The 22,741-nt window shown below is 42.5% G+C and overlaps 1 protein-coding gene across 2 annotated transcripts; it reads left to right on the forward strand.

Annotated features, from left to right (window-relative positions):
• The first annotated feature begins 1,938 nt into the window (after positions 1–1,938).
• On the forward strand, positions 1,939–22,545 carry LOC133132988 (relA-associated inhibitor-like). 2 transcript variants are annotated; one of them, XR_009709186.1, is made up of 14 exons: positions 1,939–2,081; positions 11,158–11,244; positions 11,761–11,873; positions 12,696–13,257; positions 13,367–13,459; positions 13,903–13,961; positions 14,255–14,582; positions 15,945–16,285; positions 16,868–17,002; positions 17,619–17,752; positions 18,302–18,468; positions 20,348–20,541; positions 21,088–21,259; positions 21,573–22,545. XR_009709186.1 is itself a non-coding variant. In XM_061248853.1 (13 exons), the coding sequence occupies exons 2-13, from the start codon at positions 11,208–11,210 to the stop codon at positions 21,142–21,144; spliced, it is 2,220 nt and encodes a 739-aa protein (XP_061104837.1). In that variant the 5' UTR covers positions 1,939–2,081; positions 11,158–11,207; the 3' UTR covers positions 21,145–22,545. The 2 variants fall into 2 exon arrangements, 1 of the variants encoding a protein (XP_061104837.1); XM_061248853.1 differs by having other exon boundaries at positions 21,088–22,545.
• The last annotated feature ends 196 nt before the right edge of the window (positions 22,546–22,741 follow it).

The raw sequence follows: 22,741 nt of genomic DNA on the forward strand, positions 1-22,741 counted from the left end.
GTATACTGGATATAAAGAGTGGCATTGGAAGTTTTATTTAAGACCTATTCTCATTCTCTGCCACTAGATGGGAGTAACAGATGGAAAATTTCCATTAATGTCTTTGTAAAGATAAGCGAACTGTCTTGATCATCCATCCATCCATACATTATCTTTACCCAATTATCCTGAACAGGGTCGCAGGGGGCTGGAGCCTATCCCAGCATACATTGGGCGAAAGGCAGGAATACACCCTGGACACGTCGCCAGTCCATCGCAGGGCACACACACACCATTCACTCACACACTCATACCTATGGGCAATTTAGACTCTCCAATCAGCCTAACCTGCATGTCTTTGGACTGTGGGAGGAAACCGGAGTACCCGGAGGAAACCCACGCAGACACGGGGAGAACATGCAAACTCCGCACAGAGAGGCCCCGGCCGACAGGGATTCGTACCCAGGACCTCCTTGCTGTGCGGCGGCAGTGCTACCCACTGCACCATCCGCGCCGACACCTGTCTTGATCAGAAAAAAACAAAACAAAAAACAAAATAAGAGCACACTATCAATGTGTGTAGCCTAATCACTTTTTTTTACTACATACAGTGATATTTAATGAGAAGAATTAGCTTGTCTCCATTAAGTGGTGATATTCTGAGAGATTAGTGAGGCTTGCTGTCCCCAAATTTAGCCACTTTGCATGCTGCTTTGTGCTTTACGTTGAGTAAAAAATTGTTGCGCAAGAGTTTAGGTTTGGCAGGCAAGAAAATTAAAATCAGCAATGGAGATATGCAAAATATCCGCAGTCTGTATCACCTGAAGATATATTAGCCTTTGTGAAATCAAGCTGACTGACATCTTTGAACGACCTTTATTTTCTGAATTTACACCACAATGATCATTAAGTAACATAATCACATTTAAGATTGAGCTCTCTCCATAACATCGATGAGAGAAAAAGGACCAGTGCATGCTGAATACTGTATTATAGTTACAAATAAAAGTGTTTTATAATCAGGGGTGACTAGAATCCATATACAGTGTCCATTTTGCAATATTTAATTCATATTTCACAAACTTCTTGAATGACCTGTCATTTTTCAGTCGACATTAATTGAGGAACCCCTGACAGTGTCTGCCTTAAATACCATGGAGTTGTGCTACAATACTCCAAGCTGTAAACTGTGTGTTTGCCCATTATAGTCTATATTAAAAATAAAGTATAATAATGCTTAATTTTATTCTATTTTTTATGGATTTTTACTTCAGACTCCTTGCAGCTTGTAGGCTATTCTTATCATTCTGAATCTCTGGCCTGTTGTTCCAATACACTTCTACCTCCTTTCTTTTGCCTTACAATGAAGCCCTGTTCAAGTTCCCATCTGACACCTAACACCTGAATGGCGGGATTGTCCACCTTCTCGTTATACATGTCTGAAAATAACCTTTTTCTTTTTTTGCAGTCTGTGAGGTTTTTCTGTCCTGGCACTGAAAGGGGCATTCAGACATTTTTAAATATATGACTTATTTGGATCATTAGCTATAGACTACTGAACCTGTACTACACTACCGGTCATTTATGAACGGTAAGTAAGACATTACTTGTGATGTGAAATACAGCAACTAAATAAAAATAATGAAAACAACAACAACAACAACAAAAGCTGATTGAAGAAACAATGATTGCTGCATTTACTCGGGAAAGTGTACTTTCAAACAAATACAGCAAACAACCGAGCACAATTGAACTGCTGTAAAGTCAAACTGCTTGCACGGTTGATCCACATAGCCTACAGCTGAGTTGAATATGAAGCAAGTATTGCCTACAGCTTTGTGGAAGACGCAACAAGACGCTTCTAGGAGTGATACTCGTTGGGTTGTCTAGTTTTCCCCAACCCCAGCCGTTCCGTGGGAACACCTGAATCAGTTTACGCAGGCAGAGGGTTGGACTAGGCTACATTCCACCCGGATTCATCAACACTACTGGTAGTAGATAAGCGTGAGGACTGAAAGTATATTGCAGTAGAGTAAGAAGTTCACTTACGCGAACCCTGTGTGGCATGTGGAACTGAATACAGACAAGAAGCTCTCATAGGGGTAAGTTTATAAACCGCCTTGGTGTAAACAGGCATAAAATATCGACATTTTTTGTTGTGTTTTAGTTTTGGGCAATTTATTATATGATAGACTACTGACAGCACATTCATTGCTGATTACGATATTGTCGATATCGCCAACAGTTGCCTATTTTCATTGTTTATAGGCTGTCTGTGGGGCACACTAAAAAAGGTTCCTTCGACACAAGATGCCTATCTAGAGGGTTTGTGGTCGGGTAAAATGGTTCTTTGTCTGGACGCTTTTAATCCGAAATTCGATTTTGCAAAATTGGCTGCACCAGGCATAGGAGACCCAGTAAAAATTGTATCTGGTCATTGCTTCGTTTTTAACTGACGGAACGCGTCGGTAGAGTTTTCTCTGCTTTTAATTTTAAGCTAAATCAACTTTATTTATTTATTTTTATTTATGCCGTGGATATGCGTAACATATATTCAAATCCATAAATGAATGAAGAATATACAATTTGTGGGGAAGAGTAATGGAGTGATTTTAATTCTCTGTGCATAGAGTTACCACTTACATGAAACAAAAATGATAACGTGTGAAAGACTATCCTCAGTGTAATCTTTGCGGATGCTATTAATTGAGGAGCTGGTCCATGAAATATAATACACTATGTCATTATTTCTTTGAAAAATGTGCATGTAATTCAGTTATACATTATTTGTGCTGGTGTGAAATACAGCGACTAAATAAAAATAAATAAAAAAGGAAAGGAAAACAATGATTGCTATATCTACTTTGGACAAAATAATACTTTCAAATAAATACAGCAAACAACCGCGCGCAGTGAACTGTTGTTATTTTGTAAAGTCAAACTGCCTGTTCTTTAGCCTGTTGATAACGTTCATTCTCATAGCCTACAGCTCAATTGAATTTGATTCAAGTATAGCCTACAGCATTGTGGTAGACGCAACGAGACGCTTCTAGGAGTGGTGTTTGTGTAGGTTTGTACGTTTGGCATCTGGCTTCTGTCGCAGTGAATCAGCATGTTTGGACAGCTAACGTTCTCTTAACTTGTCCGTACAGAACGAATACAAATTTGTCGGGAAGAAGAGTGATTTTAATTATCTGTGCATAGAGTTACCACTTACATTAAACAAAAATGAAAACGTGTGAAAGACCACCTAGGCTATCCTCAGTGCAATCTGTGCAGGTGCTGTTAATCGAGGAGCTGGTCCATGGAAAGTAATACGCAGTGTCATATTTGAAAGCGCATGTAATTCAGATTCCTCAACAGAGGCTGCGAACCTTGATGTTTTCCCTGCAGATACCTCCACCCCAGGGAAGCGGATTAACGAGTTTTTGAAACGTATATTGATCATTATTACTGTCTGTCTGTGACATACGCAGTGGTTATGCATCAACACAGTTGCTTGGCTTTTATCTTGCGTGGTAATCTTGTTCTGATACTCATTTGTAGAACAGATCTGTAAGTAGCTACTTTTTGCCTTTCAATATTTTTCTGCAAAAGTCGATTACTCACCCAAAAGGCCATTGCCATTGAATTACCGCAGCGTTTGTTGAGAATTCATGAAGTCATGAAGTTGCACGCGGTGATTCACACCTCCTGTGGTAATATTTAAGACTAAAACAGGTGTGAAGTCACATGAATATAAATCCCTAATAAAATACAGTGGGGGTAGGCTCTCAAAATAGATAACGTGTCATTTTTAAGCACACCTCCATGTCTGTAGCCTATATAAAGTCTCACTTTTAACACATAAATTGTTTATTCTTAAGACAAAAGTAGTAACTTTGGCACAAAGTGTGTTGATAGTTGATTTTGTGATACTACTGACCACAAAAGTAGTAACACCAAAAAAGCAACAACTGAATGATTTGGGTAGAGTTACAATTTTACGTGCCTATAGGGTAGGCCTACCGTCACATGCATTTATACCTTTATAGGCATGTCTTCATACCTTTTTTTGGAAGAGTGAAGCAGTCTGTTGACACAAATAATTCAAAACACCATTTCAGTTTTAAACAGGCATTGTAGTGATTTACTTTACTTACTTTTACCTACTATCATTAAGGTGATACTGCCTTTTAAATGAATTGGAAAATGCTGACTGGAACTGAATCAACAGCTGTTGCAAAATAGTTTAATATGACAGTCGAAACAGGACTGAAATAAACAGACTGGCACTGCTCTTTCTCATTCAATCCCTTCATTGCTCGTATAACTCCCTTTCGCAGTAGTGTTGTGGCACTGAGGACTATTAGCAGAAATACTCTGCTTTGTACTCTGGTTTCCACAAGGTATAGCAACAACGTCACAGCAGACCTGGATTCAAATTATATAAAAAAAAAACACTAAAAATGTTCTTGTTGAAAATCTGGAGGGAGATTTTCACATTTTTACCCGTGTTACGTATTTGGCCCCAGGTTTGCAATGCATTGCGGCCCGCTGTTGACATCAGTGGGGCCCAACCTCATCCATTCTTTCCAACCTCATCTTTCTACTTCTGTAACCATGGTTGACTCATTTGTGTTAAATAATGTCCACAAATTTCCAGGAAGGCCATTTATCTTATAATTCTATTTTCAATGCACTAAGCCACCCCCCAAACCTGAAAATACTTAAACATGTTTATTTTACCTTGGGATGTTTGAGAAGCACTGACAGAGAGATTGAACCAGCTGATAGGTTGGCCTCATCTCTGTTGCTCTGACGATTCCCTGTGTTGCTGCATTGGGTTTCCTCTAGCAGTTTAACCGTGTAGTTTTTAACCTTGTAATATTCATTTTTATAATTTCTGGACAAAGTCATGCTCATGTCAGATTGGTGCGCTACCCAAACATTCTCCACCTCAGATGACTTTTTAGCACTCGCAGCCCCTGCATACCCCCCAGTTCTCTGCTGTTGTTTATGGATATTCAGACTTGCTGCAGTCAGTGTTTGACAGCAGTGTGTAGACCCATGTGGAATGCCAGCCAAGAGACGAGAGATTCCTTCATCCCAGTCACACGCTGAGACAACGTGGGCGTTTCAGCACTGCACCATTAATCACACCTTGTGCACTCGCTCATTCACTTACACACAGACACACACACGCACACACACACACATGGGGGTGCTGTATGCGGCCGGCAAGGAAGATTCTGAGGACCCTGACTGACATGGGCCCTCAAATTGAGCTGTAAATGTGCTAGGGGCAATGGAAGGGGCAGCCTGGGGTGGTTGGGCCCAATGTCAGATTTTTCACGGGACCCAAAATCTGTGGCATAGACACACACACACACACACACACACACACACACACACACACACACAGTGGAAGATAAAGTTAATATTGAATAATATTTACTGTGACTATGAACTCATAGAAGATATTTAGATTTATCATCCTTGGCACTGAAAAAAGAACTTAAGAATGGCATCTCTGCATTTAACAAGTCTGAGCAAAACCAATTGGTCCTGTTTTTTTTGTGATCATAACTTCATAGTATCAAAAAACAAACAAAATCTTACTTCCTTCCACTGAAGTGATTTGTATAAATAGGCGTCTTTGGGATCAGCAGAACTGGCAGAAAGACATGTTTACACACTCATGAGGGTAGGATTAGCAGTCTCTTAGCTGTGACAAAGCTTGCACTACTGTAATTGCTGTGTGTGTGTGTGTGTGTGTGTGTGCGAGTTTGTGTCCATGCATGTGTCAAAGAGCCTGTATTGACAGGTTTAGGAACCTTCTAGAGTTTTCCTGCTTGTGGAGCTAATGATTACAGTGTGTACAGTGCTCAGCGTAAATGAGTACACCCCCTTCGAAAAGTAACATTTTAAACAATATCTCAATGAACACAAAAACAATTTCCAAAATGTTGACAAGACTAAGTTTTATTTAACATCTGTTTAACTTATAACATGAAAGTAAGGTTAATAATATAACTTAGAGAACAAAATTTTCAGTTTTACTCAAATTAGGGTGATGCAAAAATGAATACACCCCACTGAAAGTCTCTGGAGCAAAGCTAAATTTTAGACTACAAATGTCTAATTTAACAATAATCAACCACAGGTGAGTCTAAGTATTCATTACACAGGTGTCCAGCAGACTGTTGACTATAAAAGGGTGTTACTTCCCTTCCCATTTCATGTTGTTAGCAATGGCACCACATGGAAGAGAAATGTTGAGAGACCTGAGAAAGAAAATAATTTCTTTACACCGCAAAGGTGAAGGCTACAAGAAGATCAGCAAAGCTTTACTTATCAGTCAGAATACTATAGCAAAAGTGATACAAAAATTTAAAAAAGATGGAACTGCAACCATCTCACAGAGAGGTCCAGGCCATCCATGGAAGTTACCACCTCGACAGCAGTGTCTTCTGATGAGAAGGGTCGAAGGAAATCGGCATGCAAGTTCACTGCAGTTATCTAAGGAAGTAGAAAGCCAAACTGGGGTGACTATTTCTCGTGACACAATACGGCGTACACTGCAGAGGAATGGCATGCGTGGGTGCCGTCCACGAAGGAAGCCTCTCCTAAAGCCCAGGCACAAAAAAGCCCGCCTAGAGTTTGCCAGGGCCCATGCTGACAAAGATGAAGACTACTGGGACTCTATACTCTGGAGTGATGAGACCAAGATAAATGTTTTTGGAACTGATGGCTTCAAAACTATATGGCGTTGCAAAGGTGAGGAATACAAAGAAAAATGCATGGTGCCTACAGTGAAACATGGTGGTGGCAGTGTCCTTATGTGGGGTTGCATGAGTGCTGCTGGTGTCGGGGAGCTGCATTTCATTCATGGCATCATGAATTCACAGATATATTGCTCTATACTGAAAGAGAAGATGCTACCATCACTCTGTGCCCTTGGTCGTCATGCACTTTTCCAACATGACAATGATTCTAAACACATCTAAGGCCACTGTTGGATTTCTGAAGAAGAACAGGGTGAAAGTGATTCAGTGGCCAAGTATGTCTCCTGATCTGAACCCAATTGAACACCTGTGGGGAATTCTGAAGAGACATGTTGAGCATCACTCTCCATCCAGCGTCCAGTCTCTAAAAGAGGTAATTCTTGAAGAATGGAAAAAGATCGATGTAGCAAAATGTTGTCAACTTGTTCATTCCATGCCTAGAAGACTTGGTGCTGTCATTAAAAACCATGGGGGCCATACAAAGTACTAGGTGTAGTAGTTTTTGTTGTGGGGTGCACTCATTTTTGCATCGCCCTTATTTGAGAAACTGAAAAATGTGGAATCTAAGTTATATCATTAACCTTACTTTCATGTTATAAGTTAAACCGATGTTATAAAACTTGGTCTTGTCAACATTTTGGAAATTGTTTTTGTGTTCATTGAGATATTGTTTAAAATGTTACTTTTCGAAGGGGGTGTACTCATTTACGCTGAGCACTGTAACTGTGACTTGGGTAGTGGCTCTTTCACTGGATCCCAGAATGATGCCTGTTACATTTGAGAGAGGGGTGAGAAATGCGTGAAAATCTTGGCCACTTGTCCTGTGGGCATAAGGAGACTCATTTGACTGACAGAACTAAATTATGTCCCTCAAACCTGGGGGAATCTGGCCAAATCTTTACTGGAACCAAACTGTGCTTACAGTACGTCTGACAAGTTAGGAAGGCTTGCTTCCTGCACTTATATCATGTACAGATGCACTCAAAGCTTTTATTTGTGGACTGTTACAGTCATTCATACACAGTGTGTTGTAATAATTGGGCACAATTGCTTATCTAATTGTCTATTTAGGCATGGATAGACTGCACAGTTATAAAAGCCATAAATGGTTATTGTTATTGTTATAAGATGCTGTGTAACAAAATCAGCCTGAGGGCAGGGAAGGTGTTGGGTTCTGTACTCCAGGGCCCACCCTGCATTTAACAGCATTTAAAATCATTCTCTTAATCCTTTCATCTTTCCTTTCCTCCCACGCCATTCTTCACCTCTTGTTCAATGATGTATTTAAGTATCCAGAGCATACGCATGTCTCTGGTAACGGCTGAGGTGGTGTAGCAGCTGTGGAGGGTGGGGGGTGGGGCCAGAAAACATGTGGAGGGCGGTAGGTGTGTGTTGGGGAGTGAGAACTTTCATCAGAAAGTTACGCAGAGAGCCTTCTTCATTATCTACTGGAAGAGGAGAAGGTTGTTCATCGACTTAGTCATCGAATAGAGGTCTACATGGGAGCTGGTTCTGTCTGCATGAAGGATGACACACTCACAGGAGTGGGACCAGTTGTGTTAGAGGGTGTGGCAGGAATTTGCTCACACTGTGAATTTCAGCGTGAGCATAAAGCTGTGGGTCTAGGGTGTGAGATCCTTATACATACAGTGCAGTCCTTCAGTATTTGGACTTTGACGTGTTTTTTTGGTGGTGGTTTCGCTCTGTACTCCATGAAGCATTCATCCTGCTGCTGCCGGCAGCAGTGACATCATCAATGAGCACAAGTGAGCCAGCACCAGTGGCAGCCATACATGCCCAAACTATAACACACCAACCACCATGTTTCTGAGATGATGGCGCTTTGGTTCTTGGGAAGTTATTTCTAGCTTCCAGACTTTGCTCTTTCCATCATTCTGGTACAGGTTAATCTTCTTCAAAACACTCCGTTTCAGAAAAGAACTCTGTTTGGAAGTCATGCTAGCATAGTCTTCTCTTGATGGTCGTCTTTGACACATCTATGCCTACATCCAGGAGAGTATTCTTGATCTGTTGAACAGTTATAGAGGGATTTTTCCTCACCATTCAGAGGTTTCTATGTGTTATTTTTTTTTTACACCTATTTTTAGGCTATGTCTCTGGTTGATTTATTCTGAATTTTCAGTCTAATGATGGCCTGCTTTACTGGTATTACCACTTCTTTGGTCCTCATGTTCAGAGACAACAAGAGACCCTAAATGCAGATGGCGCTCCACAAATCAGCTCTCCTATCAACTTTTGCTAGCTCTTTTATGCACAAACTGATGGTGAAACCTACAGTTTGTCCTCGAAACCTTTGAACAGCCAATTGTCTAATTACTTTTGGTCCCCTAAAATTGGGGGCCTATGTATAACAATGGCTACAATTCCAACATTGTTCACCCAATATTAATATTAAAGCCCTCAGATTAAGGCTAAAAATCAACACTTTAACCACATAGTGCTTTATTTCAACTGTTTGTTTGCTGGAGTACAGAGCAAAAACAACAAAAAATCTGTCACTGTCCAAATACTTACGGACTGAACTGTACTACCTCTTTATACCGAATACGTCTGTGTGTGTGTGTGTGTGTGTGTGTGTGTGTGAGAGAACGTGTGTGGCAACGTGCTCCTACTCTTTGAGTGTGAGAAAAAGAGAGCGCTTATTTGCATAAAAACAAATAATCTTTTCTTGATCAATGATCTCTCAGCCTGTTTAAACCTGAAGTACACATTTTCTAAGCCAAAATGGCTGCCTTCAAACCAAAAGAGAGCTGGTGACAGGATTCTTGCTGCAGAGGGTGCAGGTTAAATGTTACGCTCACAGCCAGAAACCCAAACCACAGTATTCCAAAAACATTTCTGTCCAAGAGTCAAAGCCAAGTAGTCCAGTAAACACAGTGCCAAATCGAGATGCAAAAGGGGGGTAACAAAAACAGTCCAAAGGTCAACATCCAAGAGATCAGAAAGGCAGAGGTTCAGAGGAGTAGGCGTAGGGAGAGTCGTGAACAAAGCGAAGATCAAAAACCAAAAAAATCTCAAGCAAACAAAACAGAAGGGAACAGGCAAACTCGAAGTCAGGCAAAGGGTGTCTCAGGAATCTCATGTATAACAGGCTTACTAGTAATCGGCACTGAAATATTGATCAACGTTCTGACAAGGGTGGATACTCAGACTGAGGTTTAAATACACTGAGGGATTTAAACTAGGCGGCGCATGGGAGTGAGGGTAATCTAACAAATAGACATCAGGTGAGATACACGAAAGGGCAATCATACAATAATGAGGGTTGAATGAAGACACAGGACTGGCTTCACATAGACACATGTAATACAAACGGCTCCGGATTAGGGAGTAGACAATTGCACAGACTTAAGGAATGTACTGATAGTAGGGAACAGGTGCAAACACTTTGCAGAATTAAGGCAAGCAATTTAGAGATAGAACAGGGAGGTGGAGCTACAGAGCAGTACAGAAATAGGGAGAATGTTAATATGTTAGTTATGTGATTAAACTATAAATACCCCAAACTACTGAATGCTAGTTAGTGCTATCTACAAACATGAATGGAGAGAAAGCAGGAAGTAAGTAAAGCTAGACTGAGAAGGAATCGTGGGGAAATCGGAAAATTCCGAAAACAGCCAAATAGTGAATCACGCAGACAGGGAAGTGAATATGAAAAATAATAAAGTTACAAAAACACAAAATAAACTAACAGACAGAATACAGGGTCATTACATTAAATCAGTGTGGGACAATAGCTGACAGGTGTGCTGTACCAGAGAGTCCAGAGCAACCCCCTGCCTTTCCCCACTTCCCCTCCTTTTTTTGAGTCTCAGTGAGTCACAGAGAACCAGGCTTTAAGCCCTGAGCCAATAAGGAAGAGGTTGCAACTTTAGGACCAAAAACTTCCAATGTGATGTTTGTGTGCATTTAGATGATACATTCCTTTATATCACTCACACTGCATTTAAAATGGGAGTGTGTATTTATTTGTTTATAAACAAATGGTCAAGATATTCACTGTTTAATGCTTACTGTTTGAATGATGCTTAGTGTTTTATTGAATCTGTGTACCCTGTTGCACCTGGGTAGGCTGGGTAGGTTACATCCTGGGTAGGCTTAAATCGACCGTTTTAAATACATCTATTCAGAGAATGTATTTACATGTATTTATCTAATTCGTAATGTGGGATGGTTTGTATGAAATATACAAAAATGTTGATCTGTAAGAATGTTTATTATTTATTTTCTTTGCCCATCACTCTCTCCTCACTGCTCATGGGTATGTAAGAAGGCCAGAATTAGTCTAAAACATATTTTTACTACAGCAAGGAAAGGAGCAAGAGGACCAGGAATGTTTTGAATTGTGTAAACGTATGTTCTGACAGATATATTTGCTCTTTCTCTGCAGTTCCACAAATATTGCTTTCTGAAGGGGAAACACAGTCAAAGCCAGCAGTCATGAATCCAGAGGTTTGCTCCAGCAGCAGCGTGCTCTGTGAGTGAAAATAAATGAGTTTTTTACTGAAAAATGTTCCGTTTACAGTTTTCTGCAACTGAAAATGTCTTTTTCAATGGACACATTTTATTGGTAACACTTTTCGATAAGGTTCCATGAATTGGCATGAACTAATGTCGTTGTTAACTAAACTACTGCTGAGAAGTTCATCTGTACAGATGTCTTTGTACATCGTTAATTCATGTTATCAACTACATTTCTTGCCAATTCATATTGCAATGAAAAAGTCAGTTAATGTATTTGTTAATGGCTAAATAATTATCCTATGGTTTGCTAATGTATACATATCATGTAACAAATACGTTAGTTAGTTGTTAACAAATGCATTAACTAATGAAAAGTTAATTTCTTGCTTAATTAATGTATTTGTCCATCATTAATTCATGTTAACAACTACATTATTTAATGCCAATTCATTAACCTTATTGTAAAGTGTGACCATCTCATCTGCTTGTATATGTGTGTGTGTGTGTGTGTGTGTGTATGCGCCTGTAGTCCACATGTTGAGCAGCGATTTGAATGCCTCCATGGCCACAGCTGACGACCTCTCCCGGGAGTTTGACAGTCTGATGAAGGAGTGCTCATCCGACGGAGAGTCCCAGCTTGATGTATGCTATCTGCGCCTGTATATTCATATTTTAATACTCATATACTCATGCATTCCATTTATTATGCTCCACAACAATGACTGTCATGTCCTTGCTCCACCCAACTCCTGTATTCACTTTATAGAGGGCCTGACATGGTTTGTTTTTTTATAAATGAAGGGTAAATGGTAAATGGTTGGCATTTATATAGCACCTTTATCCAAAGCGCTGTACAATTGATGCTTCTCATTCACCCATTCATACACACACTCACACACCGACGGCGATTGACTGCCATGCAAGGTGCCGACCAGCTCGTCAGGAGCATTTGGGGGTCAGGTGTCTTGCTCAGGGACACTTCGACACAGCCTAGGCGAACCGGCAACCCTCCGACTGCCAGACGACTGCTCTTACTGCCTGAGCCATGTCACCCCTATTACATCATGACGCATGATTATCCAGCACTTATCCCGCTAATTCAGTAATCCTGCTTCATGATATACCTATTTTGGGATATATATATATATCTTGCACACCTTGCACAAGTATACCACAGCATGTCACCCACATGGGATTTAAACCGACAAGCTGGTTGGTGCCTTGCATGGCAGCCAATCGCCATTGGTGTATGAATGGGTGATTGAGAAGCATCGATTGTAAAACTTTGGATAAAGGCGCTATATAAATTCCAACCATTTTTAAACCTGCATGGGAGATTTGAACCCACAACCTCTCAGCTAGAAGAGCAGTTAAATGACTGTAACACAGCCCTGCTCCATCCTGTCTCTTGTCTGTGTATTACTTGTCCAGAATCGTGAGTATTTTTATGTTGTCGTCATGCAGACTGTCCCGAGTATCTCCAGAGAAATTCGACAGACGTCTCCCAAAGCCAGCAGCCCGACTTCGTCCAAAAGCGAGGAGGACCCCGGGAGCCCCAGACCCCCGTCGAACGCCCCGACCCTCCTCGTCACTGACGCCAGCCCCCGTTCACAAAGTTCGCTTGCCTACGACAGTAAATCCCTGCTGTCGCCGTTTCCTGTCTTTTCCCCCCCGTGCCAGCTCACCCCTCCCCTGTCCCGCAACGGCAGACTGTCCCCCTCCTGTGGCCTGCAGAGCCTCTCCCGCCAGGCCCCCTCCCCCCAGGCCCGAAAACGCATCTTCCAGTACGACACCGTCCCGAGGGACCGCCCGGGCTCTCCCTTCCTGGAGCGGAGCTCCCCCCCCTGCCCCAGCCCCCTGGCCATGGACCAATCCTTTCACCTGAGGCCGCACCCCTCCCCAATGTCCCCGTACCCCTCCAGCACCATCAGGTCTCCCAGAACCGAAAGAAGAACCGCCCCTCACCTGCTCGCCATATCCCACTCCGGCTCCCTCCCGAGGAGTTTCGGCTCTCAAAACCAAACCGGTGAGTGCTCTCGGAGTCGTCATGGTGACGGGTGGGCACGGTGTTGTTGGCGTGTGCTAAGCAGGCAGCTACCTGTGCAAAGTAACACGGTTGCTCTTCTGTTGCGTAGCGTCACCAACGGCAAGACGGAAAATCCCCGCAGAGTGGAGCGAGAACGATGTGGACATGGCTTACGGGCGAAAACCCCAGCACCTGTACGAAAGTGAGTCCTGATATAATAATAACAATAATAATAGTAATAACCTTATCGGGTGGCCATAAGCCAGAGTGCTTCAGAATAACATAATACACATCTGTATAATAAAAGCCTTACATTTAAAAGAAAGGCAGAGTTTGATAAAAAACAAAGATATGTGTAAGGCACTGGGACATCGTGTGACCCAAAGGGTATGAACACATATCTGTAAATACACAGGTACTGCTCAATACCCTCAGCAACATGACTGTGGCGTCACTGTGCAATACTTTATGTAGAAAGATCATGTATTCAGTGCTGTAATCAGTGACATCACTGACTCCATGGCACAGCAGCACTGTTTGGATGAACCTGTATGTGAGGACCCAGATAAGTGTGTCTGAGTGAATGCCTGAATGTAAATGTGAGTGTAATTGCTGTGTGGAACTGACTGTCAGTCTCCTGTACAGAGGCAGAGAGGCTGAGAGCCTATGGGTCCCTGGAATCCCCACCTCCAGGGTTCAGTAAGGTGAGTGTCTATCTGTGTGCCTTAATATGCACTTGTTTATTTCAGGCCTATTTAAAGTTTAGTTTTGGCCTATTATACATTTTTGTGTATCATAATTAGTTAGCTAGTTAGTCAATTTGTCAGTAGTTAGTTAGGTAGCTAGCTACTTTGTTAATTAGTTAGGTAGTTAGTTAATTTGTTTGTGTTTGCATTACAAGTGTGTGTGTAATGCATTACATGCTGTTTCCCTGCTTGAAAACAGTGTCATGTAACTTTCTCTCTTTCCCTCTCTTTCCCTCTCTTCCACTCTACAGTTCCAGCCCCAAAGTTCCCTCCCGCGCAACATCCGTCTGAATCCGTTGCATCCCGAGCGATCCTCCTCCCCGGCCGTGCCCCTGTCGCCTTACGGCTCGCCGACCCTTTCCCGGAACTTCTGCCCCCCTCCCTCTGTGCCCCGGCCCCGCTGGCACCACCCCGTCCCTCTGTCCGTCATCATGCGCGCCCAAAGACCACTGGGCGTCCTGGTCACCAGGCACCCCCGTGTGATGGAGCTGGAGGGGGACGGCTCCCCCTACCTGCAGCACGCCTTGCTGCATCCGGGCCAGACTGCAGCTACGGAGCAGAGACAGCCAGCAAGACAAGGTACGGCCCGACACGAGAGAAACAAGTCCCAACCTCAATGCTGTTTTTACTATGCGTCCCTACGGGAAAGTTTCTTTCCATGAGCTGTTGATTGGTACTTTCTGATTCCTTGTTGGCTGTGCATGAGTCATTGGACAGCCTAGATTGTTAGGTTTTAGGTATGAAAGTGAAGCTTTATTTGGCTGAAATATAACATTAACGGAGAAATAAAAACGATTTATCTCATAGTTGTTCGTGATCCAACATGTGCAGTGTCTTGAAATTGAATGCTTTCTATGGTTTTTCTCAGAGAGGGACAGTAGTCTTACGTGCATGCTCTTGGCACTTTCTGCCCTCTTGTACAGCTAGGCTAACGCGGAGTAGGAGCTGATATTTGAGATTTCCATCTTCTCTTTTACCATCTTTGGCCAGACTCTCCTCTTATCGCCTTTCCCCTGGTCTCTCCAGTTACTGCAGCCAGGGTGTGTGCGCACTAGTGCCACCATACACAGTATTGCAGGACAGTTTCCGTCCGTTCTGTCACCAACGGCAGTTGAGTCTTGCAGGAGCTAATGTAACAGTAGCTTTAACCGTTTAAGTTGTGAGATCACAAATACGTATGCGATTAGAATGTTCTGAACTGAATGTTCTAATGTTGGTATACAGTATCAAACACTGCTGGTAATTGAAAGCAGCAGAGTTCAAGAACACTAACTTAGAACTTAAAAAAGAAAAGTTCAAAATACCTACTCTTCGCAGGGTTAAGGTGAACATTATAATTCTGATGTAATAGTAACCAGTGGCAATTGAAAACAATGCAGTTCTAGAACACTGACTTATCTGATGAAAACATTCCAGAATACCTACTCTTCACACTCTTTCTCTGGTGAGATGAGGCCAGCTATGTCTCAACTCAGACCAAGCCAAGCTATAGGGCTGAGTCACTCCTGAGCCCAAGACACATTGTATGAAAAGGGCGGTACATGTAATGTGGTACATTGTAATGAGTAACTTAGTTCTTGGAAAAAAAACCTGATGTACCACATATTTGTTTTCATTCTGTGTGTGGGCCATGTCAGCTAGCCAGCCACCCAGCTAGCTGGCATGCAGTGTTTTGACAGGTTATTACACATGCTGCTTTTTTACCATTGGATATCTGTCAAGACTCGCTTGTTGCAGGTTTTCCCACGCTTAATAACTTCTGAGCAGGTTGCCAACCCATCCCGTGCTCAATTTATTGTCAAACTTGTTCTAAAATAATCTAACAGGCTGCTTAAAAATGTGAGGTGACTGGACGCCCCACCTCAGGTTTGGATAAATGATTAAAAGTGGAATCCGTTCTTTTTTTTTTCCTTCCTGTGCTTGCGTCACGATTGTAACCAGGCCCGGAGAAGGAGGAGGGAGGTCTTGGGGCCACCCCCCGGCCCAGGAGCCCCACCAGCCTGCCCGCGCTGGCCCCTGATGCCCCCGGGTGCCCGGAGCTGCTGCTCCTGCGCTCTGAAATCCCCCGAGCTCTGAAGAGGAGGGGCAGCCTCACCCAGCCCCTGCCCCTGGTCCACCGCCGGCAGTACCAGCAGATGATCCACAAGCTGTTCAGCAGGAAGGACCTCCACCACAAGGGGGAGCCAGGGAGCGAATCCAGCAGCTCCTCGGAGGGAGAGGAGAGCCCGAAGGCGGCTGCAGCCTCCCTTCCCATACCTGTTCTGGTCACCTCCCAGCACAAGGTGAGGCGCTGACAAATACCCCTTTACGCCCTTTATTGTTTTTCCGAGAGTTTTTGGAGAAGGGAGCCCATCCCAGGCTGGAACTGTCAGTGTACACACCATAGGTGGGGCGTCAGTTATGTGAAATACGTTATTCCTCTGGACACCTGGAAAACATTGACAGATTACTGACTCTTTTTAAAAAGAAAACACCTATTGTCACTAATATCCAGCACAGAATTCTTCTGTCACACGTTTTTTGTTAGCTTTTTGTTGAAAGATCTCTGCAGTAGTGCAGAATTGATTTGAAACATAAGCTGACAACTCTAAGAGTTCAAGTATTTCAAAACATTACATGACAGTTATTTAACTGACGGTTTTTTAACTAAAGCGAGTTGATTTGACTAAGCAGGGAACAATATCCCCGGAGCCTTGCTCAAGGGCCAAACAGCTGATCTTATCGTGGGTACACTGGGACTAGGACCCACCAACCTTCCAGGTCCCAGTCGAGCATCGTAGCCACTAGGCTATAGGCTGCCCTGTAGTCTGGTGTGAATACACAGGGCACAGACACTCACCTCCTCCCCTCCCCCTCTCCGGCAGGGCCTGCAGTCCATCCTGAAGAGGCCTCTGAACCGCAGGCGGTGTCGGCACCGGGCCCGGCTGAACCCGCTGGTGCTGCTGCTGGACGGGGCCTTGATCGGGGAGCTCGACACGGTGCAGAGGGCCGTGAGAGAGGTAGGGTACGCACGCCATAAAACACCACAGATCCAAACTGCTGTGTCAGAAAACGCAGTCACCTTACATCAAATCCAAGTGAAGTTTTTTAAAATATATATATATAACAACATATAATATATTTAAAATATTCATAAAATAAAATAAAAATACAACAAAAAAATACGTGTTTTGCTATTAATGGATTTGATGATTTCACTTGTTGAGGAATTTATGCACTTGTAAATCACTTTGGATTAAAAGCATCTGCCAAATGTATGTAAAATGTAAAATGAGACCAAGTCCAAGTCAAAATTGATTACAAGTACACGGAGATAGAGACATTGAATCCCCCTTTTATATTTAGCATTTTGGATTTTATTATGAAAAGCCCATTATACAGTTACTACTACACAAAAAATTTCAACGTCCAAGTCAGGGATGCTCGAGTCCAAGTCAAGTCACACATCACAAAGATTATGATTTGAGTCAGACTCAAATCCTTGACCTGAGTAGAAGTAGAAGAATTGCTGTCAGCAGTCAGTGAAAACACAAATGAAAAGGAGGGAGACAGTACTCCAGAGCATTGTGTGTTAAGTGATGGGCATCCTGGGTAAATCCTGGTTGTGTTGTGTAGATGAGTGACCCCAGCCAGCCCAACGAGGAGGGCGTCACCGCACTGCACAATGCCATCTGCGGGGGGCACTACAGCATCGTGGACTTCCTGGTGCAGATCGGGGCCAACGTCAGCGCGCCGGACAGCCACGGCTGGTGACTATCTGTTTCTGCTTCTTTTCCTTTACTCTGTCTCTGGCTGTGTCCAAATCAGAGCCCTGTCTACTGCATACTTTGTATTAGCATACTAAATCCTGATTAGTATGTGACATGTAGTATAAAATCCTCACATATCGTTGTTCTTGTTGAGGAAGGAAAACGTCAGCGAAGCTGCGTCTCATTTTTTAAATGTTTGTTTACTTCCTGAAAAGTGTGCTCCTGAATTTACATAGTGAAAAACCTGGAAATATTGGTTGTTGTTGTTACTGGTAACATATGGTAACTCCACCCATTATTGGTTTCTTGACACTTCATTGTCATGCCAGGATACATTTAATGAGCAAAAATATTTTATATGACCCATTGTTTAGTAAAATGTATGAATTCATTCATACTGTATTATTTTCCAATGGGTACAGTAGAAAGTCACGATTCTAAGGTTTGCTAATATTTTTGAATGCGTCTGTAATAAAATATTGTAAAGTTAATCATCCAAATAAGTGTGGGACTCCTGTACTTAATGTACCCCCCCCTCCTTTCTGGCAGGACGCCCCTGCACTGTGCTGCGGCCTGTAACGACCGCTCCATGTGCGAGTACCTGGTGCGCAGTGGAGCGGCGGTGCTGTCGGTCACCGAGGGCGACGGAGCCACGGCCGTCGAGAAGTGCGACCCTTACGCAGCGGGGTTCGAGGAGTGCACGGCCTTCCTGAGGGGTGAGGCAGGGGCTGTCACCCAGACAGTCACTTATGTAACATGTAACACACCTCTTTTTTCATTGTGTGCACCTCTACACCAAAGTACTAAATGCAAATCAGGGGTGTAGCTAGGATTTGCATTTAGCAAGGGGCTGCTGTGACAGACATTAATATTTTTTTCTATACATTTTTGCTCGTTGTTCAAAGGCTATTGTATTTTCTTAAAGTAACCATGGTGTAGAAAGGTTTGTCAAATTGATGATATAGTATAATAGCTTACACGCTACTAATCAGTAAAGACTTGGATATTGAATTCTTTTTTGAAGCTTATTCCTGGTCATGCTGAGAGATGGTGCTCATGAGCACTACTGTGGTTGGCTCCAGTATAGGCCATTCAGACCCATTTTCAATGTAAAGTCAGTGGAACGATTGTGGTAAATTATGAAGTAAAAAATAAATTTCACACAAGAAAAAGGTTTTTTTTTCTTCATCAAATGCCACCACGTGTGCCGATTTCCTTTCAATTATTGTGTTATTAGGACAATACTTACTTGACGAATGAGGGACAGATTCCGTCACTCTCTTTCAGCTACGTCAGCTTCCCTACTACACAGTCTCTGGTACAAAATGATACAACATGGTGGTGCTGGTAAACTTGACTTCCCAGGCTTCAAAGCACTTTTCATGAGCCTCTGGATAGTCAGTGGGTGACACAAAGTTGGTCCATATTTTCCTACAGGTTTGCGTTTGGTTGTGATAGTTGGGAAATGAAAGTGACTACTTTGCTTGTCCAGTTTCAATGTGGGGACATCTAGGGTACAAACACGTAACGCGTGAAAAAAAAGTCCACACCCTGTGATTCCTGTTTCACCACTAAAAAATGAGTAACTTAGACTGGCTCTTGGCTGCGCCTGATGAAGACTTAGCGTGGGTTAAGGCATTGATTTCTTGTGGTGAGTTTCTTCTGGGAGCAGTAATCACAGCTTTATTCCGATTTAAACCACATTACTGATAAAGCTATTTACACCACCACCATTTTTATTGTAATTTTCTGGATACATTTATGGGTATATTTTTCTTATTTTAACGAGACACAATTTAGTGTATTTTGGCCTTCCCTGTGTTCCACACACAGCCGGTCAACACTTGCAATGGAACACAGGTCACGACACGTAATATATCACAACATTCGACAGCCACTGTGAAGAACAGGGTGACCTCATTAGACTGGGGTGAACACACACACTTGTTAACAGGCACTGGTGTTCCGGGGCTCAACAGCAAAACAAGACCAAACATGGTCACGGCAAAACAACAGAGCACAACAAAGCAATCGGTGCAGCCATAACATTCCCCAGCCACTGTGACCTCATCGGACATGGCTCAAATGCTTATTTATAGCCATTTAACTCTTTGCATGCTGATTTACATTTTTTTGGAAAACAACCATGTAAATTCCAAATCATTTTTAGCTAAACTTCATAAACACTATGTTATTTCTTTCAGAATATTGGGTAAAATACCCTACTGAAAAAAACAGCTCAAGCTAGGTTTTGAAACAGCTGGTATCTGGTTGACCCGTTCAGACCAGCTCCATACTCCAGCTCAAGCTATGTAGCTGGTGGTTTCAAGCTGGTGATAGCTGGATTTTACACCAGGGAAAATTTTTATTTCGCAATTGTCAGTTGGAAGTTCACTGATGACTAAAGAGTTAAAGTATTTCAGACATTAATTTGAGTCTGATTACACGTGGTATGTACTGCTCTGTGACCTGAGAGTGACAGAATACTCTAGTGATGATCAGCTCCAGTCTGCCGCCAAAGCATTTTGTCACAGAAACCGAGTCAGTGAGTCAGCGTGCTTTAGCGGGTGTGAAAGGGTGTGTTTTGATTCGCAGGCGTGGAGGAGGCCATGGGTGTGGAGAACGGTGGGGTGCTCTATGCCCTTTGGGAGTACCCCGCCCAGGCCCCTGATGAACTGAGCTTCCTGGAGGGTGACACGGTGACCGTCAAGAACAAGCAAGGCGGGGCGGAGTGGTGGCGGGCGTCGCTCGGCAACAGGGAGGGGTTTGTGCCCAGCAACTATTTTGCGGTAAGATTTTCTGAAATTGACACGTACAAAAACACCTTCGGCAAAAAGAATAATATTTCTAATCATTGAATCGTATTTTGCCCTGCGATTGACTGGTGACCTGTCAAGAGTGTATTCCTGCCTTTCGCCCAATGTATGCTGCGATAGGCTCCAGCCCCCTTGCAACCCTGTTCAGGATAAGCGGGTTAGGATAATAAATGAATGAATGAATGAATCATATTTTTGAGCTTTTATTTAGTGCATTACCTGTGTTTTGGAGGGCACAGTACATAAAAGTTGTATATATGTTTAATGGATAATAGGTCAATTTGTTTTTACACATGAGTGGTGTAGAATTCATTGTTATATTCTGGAGTGTACCGACTTGAATTTGATTTATAAGAGACAGAATCTTGACACTTCACATTTTAGCGCTTGCCAACAGAAAATTAATTGAGCAACTGCCTTTTGTTCATTTAATGGTTTCATGTATGGTAGTGTTGAATGACTTCAAATGAACGCCGACTCTTTGATATGCTTATATACTTCTTCCTCTTGATTTTGCAGCTTTTCCCTAAGGTTCGGCAGAGATCTCTGCTGGACCAGAACCAGAAAGGACGTTGAATTTGGCCTGATCAGTGCCCTCTGTGAACACTTGGCTTGCCCTGCTGACTGTTACAAATGGAGCTGTTGGGCATATTACCCACACTCAAGAGCACTGGAATGCTGACCCACTATGGTCAGAGCGAACACTTTTATCACTGTGAATTGAAATATTTTACCCCAAATTTGTGCCTTTTCTTGATAGGAGTTTTTGTTACACAACATAAGTTCAAAATCTATGAACAAAACCAAATTATGTGATGAATACATTTTTTTTCAATATATTTTTTTTAAAGTATCAAAATATGTACATATTCTGCACCTTAGCCATGTGGTCAATTTGTGGTTTACTAGTTAATGTATTTTTAAAACGTGTTTTACTTATTTCCTAACAAAAAATCCCAAATCCATCCATCCATCCATTATCTGAACCTGCTTATCCTGAACAGGGTCGCAGGGGGGCTGGAGCCTATTCCAGCATACATTGGGCGAAAGGGAGGAATACATCCTGGACGGATCGCCAGTCCATCGCAGGGCACACACACCATTCACTCACACACTCATACCTACGGGCAATTTAGACTCTCCAATTAGCCTAACCTGCATGTCTTTGGACTGTGGGAGGAAACCGGAGTACCCAGAGGAAACCCAAGCAGACACGGGGAGAACATGCAAACTCCACACAGAGGCCGACGGGGATTCGAACCCAGGACCTCCTTTCTGTGAGGCGGCAGTGCTACCCACTGCACCATCCGTGCCGCCAAATCCCAAATCAACAAGATTATTTATTGCTTTGTTATTATTATAAATTATAAATAAGTTCACCATGTTACTTCAAAGAAAGGAATAGAAAACAATATAAAATAAAATGAATTATGAACTTGTATGATGTAATTCGATGGCCTCTGTTATTTCGGCTTCACATACACATTAACATAGGAAAAAGTGATCTTGTGCGAAAAAGATATGGCTGTGCTTTAATATCTGGATGTAATATAATCAGCAATCATTTTTTCAAGAGAATGACTGAGTGAAGCGCTTTAAGTGTGTGTGTGTGTGTGTGTGTCTGCATCTGTGTATGTGTCATAAAATATAAAAAAGAATTGCGCAATGTGAATTGTAAAATATTGTGGTGAATTGTTGTACATTTAAACGCTTTGTTCAGTGTGTGTGAAGGAGCGAGACAGAGAGAGTGAGAGAAAGAGACAGAGATGGGGGATAAAGGATGACATACTTTTTTGCACTGGTGTTCTTGAAAACATTGAAGTGCCTTTAAGAAAGACATCTGACTGCCAGTGAATATGTAACTTATCTCTCATTTCTTTCCTTGTTTTTTACAATTATATAGAAGGAAATTTACAAGCTTGTTGATGCATTTTTGTGACGTGTGCAAATGTGAATAAAAACATAATTACACATCAAGGCCTATTTGTCTTGAATAATTCTGTCAAGTCTCCTTTTGACAACAAGGGCTATCGTTATCATTTATAAATATGTTTCCATACCTTCGTCAATGACAGTTTAACTCTTTAACTCACAGATAAACTGTGGCTGAAAATATCAAGCGTTCATAAATCTGCACAGTAGGAATAATCAGGTCCCTTTATTTTCCCAATGT

This window comes from Conger conger, chromosome 7 (genome assembly GCF_963514075.1).
Source record: "Conger conger chromosome 7, fConCon1.1, whole genome shotgun sequence".
Taxonomy (NCBI): Eukaryota; Metazoa; Chordata; class Actinopteri; order Anguilliformes; family Congridae; genus Conger; species Conger conger.